The 8802-nt window shown below is 38.4% G+C and overlaps 4 protein-coding genes across 4 annotated transcripts in view; 1 reads left to right on the forward strand and 3 right to left on the reverse strand.

The window, feature by feature from the left end:
- Positions 1-1661: 1661 nt before the first annotated feature.
- AK88_02816 (uncharacterized protein) lies at positions 1662-2464 on the forward strand (the record flags this gene model as incomplete). Its single annotated transcript, XM_012480439.1, has 3 exons — positions 1662-1860; positions 2059-2231; positions 2411-2464. The coding sequence occupies 3 exons, from the start codon at positions 1662-1664 to the stop codon at positions 2462-2464; spliced, it is 426 nt and encodes a 141-aa protein (XP_012335862.1).
- A 460-nt stretch (positions 2465-2924) lies between these two features.
- Positions 2925-3782, reverse strand: AK88_02817 (uncharacterized protein; the record flags this gene model as incomplete). Its single annotated transcript, XM_012480440.1, has 4 exons — positions 2925-3083; positions 3262-3363; positions 3519-3568; positions 3698-3782. The coding sequence occupies 4 exons, from the start codon at positions 3780-3782 to the stop codon at positions 2925-2927; spliced, it is 396 nt and encodes a 131-aa protein (XP_012335863.1).
- A 1319-nt stretch (positions 3783-5101) lies between these two features.
- Positions 5102-6559, reverse strand: AK88_02818 (uncharacterized protein; the record flags this gene model as incomplete). The annotated part of the gene is made up of 1 exon (XM_012480441.1): positions 5102-6559. One exon carries the CDS (start codon positions 6557-6559, stop codon positions 5102-5104), a length of 1458 nt encoding a protein of 485 aa, XP_012335864.1.
- A 2030-nt stretch (positions 6560-8589) lies between these two features.
- Positions 8590-8802, reverse strand: part of AK88_02819 (ribosomal protein L17) — a gene marked incomplete at both ends in the record, with an annotated part of 1170 nt that continues 957 nt past the window's right edge. Inside the window, one exon of the mRNA XM_012480442.1 lies at positions 8590-8697. Coding sequence (XP_012335865.1) covers positions 8590-8697 — 108 coding nt within the window. The remainder of the gene's footprint in view (positions 8698-8802) is intronic.

The following is an 8802-nucleotide window of genomic DNA, read 5'->3' on the forward strand; positions in this document are numbered from 1 at the left end:
TTTTTTTTTTTTTTTTTTTTTTTTTTTACGTACAGAACAGGCACATAGGAAGCTCTGAACAAATGCAACAAAACGAATGGTTTAAGCCTGTTCGAAGGGTCTTTCCTCTTTTAATTATATATACTGTGATAACTCAATATAATGAGCAGTTGGTGCGTGTTGAATTATGTTCTTTTTCGTGAGAAGAATTCCACGCCCCATTCATCCACAATAATATGTACACGTAATTACACGTATCCATTGTTTCCCCTTTAAAAATATCTAGGAAAAAAAGAGAAATAAACGTATGAATTGCGTATACATTTCACCGACTTCTGACAAAAAAATTAACCAGCCATGTGTCCACTCCAGTCATCACTTCTGTAAAAGGGAGGTCCGCAAATTTCCTCCTATGTTAACATGAACATCTTAGCTTTAAAAAAAAAAAAAAAATGACATAAAACGGTTTACATTGTCCTACATTAACAAAATTGATGACGCGTATCTGTCCATATGCATCACAACTTTTTAGAGGACTACATTTGAGGGAAACACTTCGGGATAGCTATCCTTCCTCTGCGAATATACGCATTCAAATTTGTCAGGGCAAATGCATAACTACTGTTATTCAAGATAAACGCCTTTTCTTTCATAAAATTTGAAATATCATTCAGGTGATAAAAATAACTGCACACAGCAATTGTCATATTTTTTTGTTTTTACCCCTTTCATGGGTAACAATATGTGTAAAAATGTATTTTTCATGTTTTGACATGGCCTCCCTATTCGCCCATTATAATTAAAAGGAGCACATAACTGTGCACTCTTTTCAATGCCTCCTTGGCATTTCCCCTTGTAAACGTTTGCCTTTGTGTCGTAGCAACCAACTATTTACTGCGTGAAGGTCGCTATAAAGATAGCATAGACCCTGACAAGGGTTACTCATTACGTTAACTTTGCTTCCGTTTGCGTTGAGCACTGTCCGTTCCCCTTGGTTTCCTTCGTCAGGTTGTTTCTCGTTTTCCAGGTTGAGGTGCGCATGGCCAAAATGGAAATATTAAGAAAACTCACCTTAATCACCACATATGATACATTGTTATTCAAACAGTTGAAAAAGGGTGAAGGAAAGAACTACCACCAACAACAAACGCCAGGATCCATTCCTTTATATACTCTACATATTTGCCATTTGTGTACCACATTGTTGCTCTGCCTATCCTTAACGGAAGAACTTTTGAAATGAGTGGTGAGTACAACGTGTAATGTATTTTTTTTTTTCCCATTTTTTTTTTTTATCGCGTAAAGCTACCCATACGGCTTCATATAACATGCATTTAAAGAGATAAAAAAAGTGGCCACTTTGTGTTTCCTGAAAAGCACAAATACAGTGACGAATTTTGTCTCTCTACGGCAAAAGCGAATTTTCTAAAATTCCTGAAATGTACGCGCAAATGCTTTTCAGCGGGGGAAAATTCGCGGATGCACTTTTCATAGCGTAAACAATTTTTAACGGTCGCGCTGTATTTAAATTAACGCCTACGTGAACAAGAACGCTCTACCAAGTGGCGACTTTTTAAACAAAAACCTTTCGGGTAAAACGCCAAGCAGCCAAATGCCTGGACCACTAATGCAAAAACTTGTTCGCAAATCATGCCTTTACGAACATGCCGCGCATCAGGACGATGAATTCAAGGAAGCCACCCGAGGGGTGGAGTAAAGTGGAATCCTTTTTAGATGAAATGAACAAAAAAATGCGCAGCTTGGAAAACGAAGATACTTCTAAGAAAAGGAAAAGTGAAATTTTGTGGCCCATATTTCAAATAAACCACCAAACGTCTCGCTACATATACGAGTTGTACTACAAGCGGAAGGAAATATCAAGTAAGTTGCTCTGCCCAACCCGAATCCCTGCGTTATCCCTTAATGGCAGCTGCGTTTGTTGCTGTTCCATTTGCGCTCAAGTCGGATTGATGACGACATGTGAACATGCGGGTATATATACATAGGTATTTATATATATATATATATATATATATACGTACCCCCATGTGCATTCCACACTTCCCCACCTTCGCACAGGAGAACTGTACGACTACCTGGTGCAGGAAAAATACGTCGACGGCGCGCTCATATCAAAGTGGAGAAAGCAGGGGTATGAAAACCTTTGCTGCTTGAAGTGCATCCAGGTATCAGACAGCAACTTTAGCAACACCTGCATCTGTAGAGTGCCCAAAAGTAATTTGGGCGATCGGGTAAGTACTGCAAAGGGGAATGTGCTGTTGTATGCATATTCAAATCGGCGCACATGTGTTTATATATGAATAGGTTTGCCCCCATGTGACATCTGCATGGTAGCGCGAACATTAGACACCTCAGTGATGTGTCTATCTCGCTACACTGTTGCCATGGCGCCGCTTTTCTTATTCCATAGGTTTTGCAGTGTGTGAATTGTGGATGCAGGGGGTGTTCCAGCGGAGATAAATGAGCACAAATTGAGTTTCCTTAAATTTTCTGAAAGACGTTGCTGTCCACCCCCAAATGAGCACCGTCGCGATGTTTTTAATTTTTATTTGTCCATGTGTACGACACAATTTGTTTAATTCAAAAAAGAAACACTTTTTTTTTTTAATCATTTAAACGTAGTTTTTTTGTCAACAAATGATACGCGAAAAGTGTGTTACTTTTTAAAAAAATGTTACAAAAAAAGGAAAAAAAAAAGGACAGAAATTGTCATATCTTGAGCAGCTAAACATTAAATGACTTCCCACAGCCACACTTTTTAGTGGCATTTGGATTTATAAACCTACAGGGGAAAAATGGCAACAACAAAAAAAAAAAAAAAAAGCATATGTAATAATTCCAAACGGGGACCTTTATATACTGTGTACACCGCAAACGTTGGCATAAAACCTTTTAGGGTGAAGGCGCAAAGTGAAAGATGCTACTCATACTATAACGGAAACGTACTTGAATCCACCATTGATTAAATCGTAGCTGTAATCCAATATATTATTGTAAATATAAATAACGCTAGTTGCATCAATGGACAAAATGAACTTTAATTCTTCAAACTGCTGCACATAGTCATCTGCCTCGATTTCGTCCTTCAAAAAAAAAAAAAAGGGGCAGAAATGGTAGTGACATTTGTAATGATGGTGACGGTGATGGTTACCGGAACATAACTAGGTACAGGTAGCAGCGTGAGTGAGTTGTTTAAATGTGCTTAATTTAGTTTTTTTCTTTTGCTTGGTTACACTGCGGTGAAAACATTTCTATGCATACCTTCCTGATGGGATTCAATGAGTACTGCAACCCTTTGCAGCCTCCATTTTTTACAGACAGCTTTAGTATTAGGCTGTCCCTTTCCGTTTCTGCTACCAGTTGCTAAAAAGGGAGTCATAAATGTGGAGGATGACAGGTGTGCGCAACGTTACTGTTTATATATGCGCGGTTCGCCTTTATGGAATATATGCCGCGGGGGAGGGAAAACAAAAAAAAAATCTTTCTACTACTAATAATCCATTTTTAGTTCACATTACTTTGATTTTCTTTTGGGCGTTATCTGTTAACTTGATTATGTGCTCGTTGTCTGCAAGAAGGGCAGCAAAGTGGGCATTCACATTTGCGTATATACTTATTGTTATTCCTCCTTTTTGCGTATTTTTTTTTTATATATCGTTGAGATGGTCACGTAGAAACGCCCCTCGCGCGGCCATACTTTTAACAGATTCGTCCAGGAGCCTTAGTCTGTCCACATACCGCCCGCGGAACCTACTGCCATGTGTGTGCCTATTATTACCCATGTGCTGGGGGGGCACGAAATAAGAGGTACACCTAGTTAGACGCAATGTCTCTGTCTTTGCCATCGTTGTCCTTGCTACTAGGACAAACAAAAGTGCAAACGCTCGCGCGATCATTTTGTGACCTGTGATGAAGTGAGGCTGTGGAATGGCTGCACGTTGGACTTTTGGAAAAAAAAAGAAAAAATGAAAATTATTTAAAAATTTTTTTTTGTTCTCTGCTTGTAGGGGTGGCAATAGATGAGACAATGTACAGTTTACATTTTATTCGTTCGCCTATTGGTATCCTCTTTGTCCAAACAATTCAAGTGCCTCTCATGTGACTGCCTATTTTGTTTGGCACACCCTGGGGGGTTTGCAACACACACATAGAGTAATACAATTAAATATAGCCGTACACATAGCCATTAAAAAGGTGGCATTCACAGCAACTTCCCAAAATAAACCTCATAAAGTAGATGCCTCAAACGTGTCCACATAGAAGAAGCAAAAATGTGGCAACCAACATGTTGCTCATTCATGATATACATAACATTTGTACATTGGTTGTTTGGGGAGGAAAAAATATCGTAATCCACTGGGGTAAAGTTTTAACAAAGGAAAAAGTGGATAGACGAACGTCCAAGATGCGGCGGTGTGACGAATGCCGAGCTACGAATGGCCGTCGTGAGTCCAACAAACTGGAGACGCCTAATGCAAAGATAAATAAAGGAGGAATCAAAAGAACCAAGGCTCAACTGCTGCATGAGGAAAACATATTTACACTGGGGAAAATAAATAAGAGGAATAAAAAAAAATTGCGAATATTTAAAAGATATTTAAAAGAACAAAAGCTGGTCAGGGGAAAACAAAAAAAGGAGAAAAAGAGGAAAGAAAAAAAAAAAAAATCGCTGGATACGTAGTGGCAGGTTCACTTGTGGGTAAAATAAGTAGGTACTATTTTGTGCAATGAAAAAAACAAATTGTGTGCGCGCGGTGTGATGGGAGGGTACTTTTTTTAATTTACACACATTCAAGTACGGAATGGTGTTACCAACGCGCAGTTGCAGGCGCATACAAATGCATGAACACACACGCGCGTTCATTGGGTGAACGAGCGCTCACCAGCGCGACTGGTGTTCGTGCACGACAGACAGGAGATATATCCGGGTGGGCTAATTTGCCCATAATGGAGGAGGGGGACATACGGGTGTCTCATTTGGAAGGAAAAAAAAAAAAGTTGCACTGTATACTGACAGAGTGGCAAAGTGCCGGCGGCACAGCGAAATCATAACAGAAGCCTGTATCCGCACCGGTCTGTTCGTTGCCCCAACAGAATTTCCTCAAAACACATAGGTATTTTCCACACTCTGGTCCGTGTTCCTGTACTTCTTCTTCTTAGAGTGAAAGGAGTCCTTATGGGTGTTGTATATATCGTACGGCAATGTGTAGGCATTGTATATTTTGGTGTCTACAGAGTATTCGCAATGCTGGTCCCCTATGTGTGTGTCAGAGAGAATGCTTCTGGTTCTCCTGAATCGCTCGTATAAAGGGCGAAATCTTTTTCGCCCTACTGTTGTGCCAAGCAGCGAAACGGGAAACAGTCCCATGTTTAATATAACCTGTTTTGACAATTTTTTATTTTGCAAAACCTGAGCATGAATGTCTAAATTTTCTAACGATATATCTGGTACTTCTTTATCAACGTACTTTCTTAAGAAGGCAATTTCTTGCACAGCCAGGATAGAAATAAACAAAACGGTTAACACAAAACCAACTAAAAATAGCAGAATCGAATTAAAATTAAAATTTTCAATTTCGTTGAATTTTACCAACCCGCCCAGTGTTCCGAAGAAAGTCCAGAATACATAATAAGTGGGCACAACTAAAGTGGCATCCCCTCTGGTTAGACCCAAATTTAGAAAATGTATTTGCAGATAAATTGATATCACGAGGAAAATAAAACATAAGTGGGGTAGTGGGGTTTTATAAATATGCTTATTCGTCAACCCGATATTTAAAAACGCTACAATTTCTTTAATTTCTAAAACACACTGAGATCCTATCAACCCAGCTAAGAAACCATATGCCAACCCAATCGTTTTTGGATACGCATTTACAGTTTCGCTTAATCTTTTCGTATTCAATGAGTAGTTTAAATTGTTTCCATTCTCTACATCCTCCTTCTTCTCATCATACATATTTAACTCGATGTATCTCTTAGTTGCGTATATGTCTTCATTTTCTGATATGATTTTATTTTCTTCGTGATTTAAATATATTAAGGTAAAAAAAGACAAAAAAATGGAAACGAAAATGTAGAAAATGTACCAAGGGTTCTTCCAGCTTTCAATTATATTAATTGGATTAAAATGCACATCATCTTTAGCATCACATAGGAAGGAAGCACATGCACAAATGCTAACTCCAAAGAAAATTCCCATCGTAGATATTATCTCGATTTTGCCTAACTTTTCCTTCAGGTAAATATTCGCAACAATTGCATTAGCTATTAGTCCAAATGAATTCATTGGTGCTAGGGTACTGGCTGGGGCGAATCCTAATGCTATTATGTGTAAGAATGATCCGAAGCAGTACACGATAAATCCTATGTACCATTTCATGTCACACGAGTAGTTGGTGAACATGTACTTCTTCTTCTTTGTGTCGCTCAGCCCCAACTTCATGAACGTGTTCGCTATCGCCATAAATATGGACCCCACTACGGTCAGAAATATACCCATAATCAGGCTCATCATGCTGCTCATTTCGTGTATCTTCTCCAGGTGCAACATACTCATTTTGCTCTACGTCTTTTATGCGGTTAGTTCTTCAGGGTACGTATGATACTTAACTGTATATTTTTTATGGCGAGTGGCCTACACACACATGCGCGAGACACGGAGTGTTTCTGTAGCCAGTGCAGTTGTGCTAACAATGCCGGCTCTTCTGCGCCTAAACGTACATGTATATGTGTATATTAACATATATATTTGTACTTATTTATTTTCATGTGCGTGCGCTCCAATGTGTCTATATCGCCGCATACAACGGCGCGTATCGTTTCTCAGTCGCGCTCTCCCCCTCTGGCCTCTCTATCACGCTTACACAGTCTGCGCAGAAAATGTAAAAGTCCTCTGTGCTTACTGATATGTTACGCAAAATTCGCGAAAGGTGCACCCTCCCCTCATTTACCTTCAATTACATATTTATTTTGCGTCAACTAGCTTTTTAATTCATGACATGCGCTCTGCTACAGCGTTCACACACATGTGTAAAGTGTGTGATAGGTCCCTACGTGCACATAAAAATTGTCTTTTTACCAATTGGGAAGGATGCGATAAAAACAAATGCTTTATTATTTTATTTTTATTTTTTGTCTGCGAAGCGTTTTTTTATAAAATCCGTGAATGGTCCTTCAAATTTTTTGCTAATCGTGCGCAAAAAAAAAAAAAAAAAAAAATTATATATAATTAACAAATCTTTGCCGCTCTGTTTGCCTTCAATGCTGCGCAGAAATGTATGCATGTATTTCCTTTTGTGCGTTTTCCTAACTTTGGCGCTTCGGTTGACTCGGCGCTGAACGAATAGTTGGCAACTTGGCCAATTTATTTTCCGTTCTCCTTATTTTGCCTCGTGCAATTTTTGCAATTAATGCTGCTATTCATATTTTACGTTTTGCGTTTTTTCCATATTGTTGGTGGGGGTGGCGGACACATGCAAACCAGGAAAATGTAAAAAAAAAATACGTATTTTTATTTTTTATTTTGTATAAGGCAAAGTGGTAACACTTCCTACACACGCAAATGTTTTTTTGTGGTTTTGCCACTGTTGTGAAATTGTCATGTTTCGAATGATTTAAAAGTGTGTCAATAGCTGTGTTCTTTTCTCGCATTTTCCCGATGTTTTCCTGGCGTTGTTCTGCATGCCTTTGCATTTATTTTTTTGTTAACCTCTCCATTTCATTCAAACCACGTTAATAAAAAAATAACAGTGTCAAAATTGCTTAAAAAATGAAACAAAAAGTAAAATTATTTACCAATTCAACATTGTTATTCAATTTCAACTTTAATTTTACTTTGTTCCCTATGGGGCATTACAACTACGAACGTGTATGTCCTTGTATCATGTGCCTAAAAAAAGTTTAATTCATATTGGGGGATGGGCCCACTGGATTTATTTTTTTTGTGCCCTTCTCCTTTGTGTAATTTTTACCACCTCGCATAATTATTTACAACTAGCGGAACCTGGAAAGAGAAACAACTGCGCACACGTGATACTGTGTGTATATGAGTCTGTCTCTTCATACCTGCAGCTTCCCGCACAGAGGAATAAGAGAAAGGAGTGTCAACTGCGCAGCACAACATATACATGCAGCAATATTTTGAAGCATCCAAACGAGACCGGGACATAAAATAAAAGCGGTCGATTATGCATAATCCCCCGTATGAATGCATTAAGTGGTATCTTTTTAAAAAAATATTTACAAATTGCGGATAACGTAAAAGAGTTGCTCCACATTTAGCAAATGTTTTCATGTTCGTGAAAACACGTATATATGTTGTGGATGTCTTATACTGCCGCTTCGCAACATGGGCGAATAAAATGAACAAGCACACTAAAAAAAAAAAAAAAAGACATACATAAAAGCCTCTCCACGGTATTATAAATGTACTCGAAATGCCACATTGCATTCAGTACAACATACACTTCGCAGTGTGATTTAAAAAAACAGCAACAAATTGGTAGATCATTCGGATAAAAAAAACACTTTGCGCAACAAAATTTGCATCACGGCGCGCATAATGGAAATAAAAGGAGACATGCATATCTACACAAGTTCCAATGTGGCCATCCTTGCCGCATCTCCTTTTCGGCTCTTCGGTAATAGCTGTATTCTTGTGTATCCTCCGTTCCGTTCTTTGTAGCGCACTGGAGCCTTCACGGAACAAAAAAAAAAAAAAAAAAAAAAAAAAATCCATTTAGCACAACGGTGAAACATATCATAATATCACATAAGGGAAGGAAAAAAAAAAAAAAAAAA

The sequence above is a fragment of the Plasmodium fragile genome, assembly GCF_000956335.1.
Source record: "Plasmodium fragile strain nilgiri unplaced genomic scaffold supercont1.29, whole genome shotgun sequence".
Classification (NCBI taxonomy): Eukaryota; Apicomplexa; class Aconoidasida; order Haemosporida; family Plasmodiidae; genus Plasmodium; species Plasmodium fragile.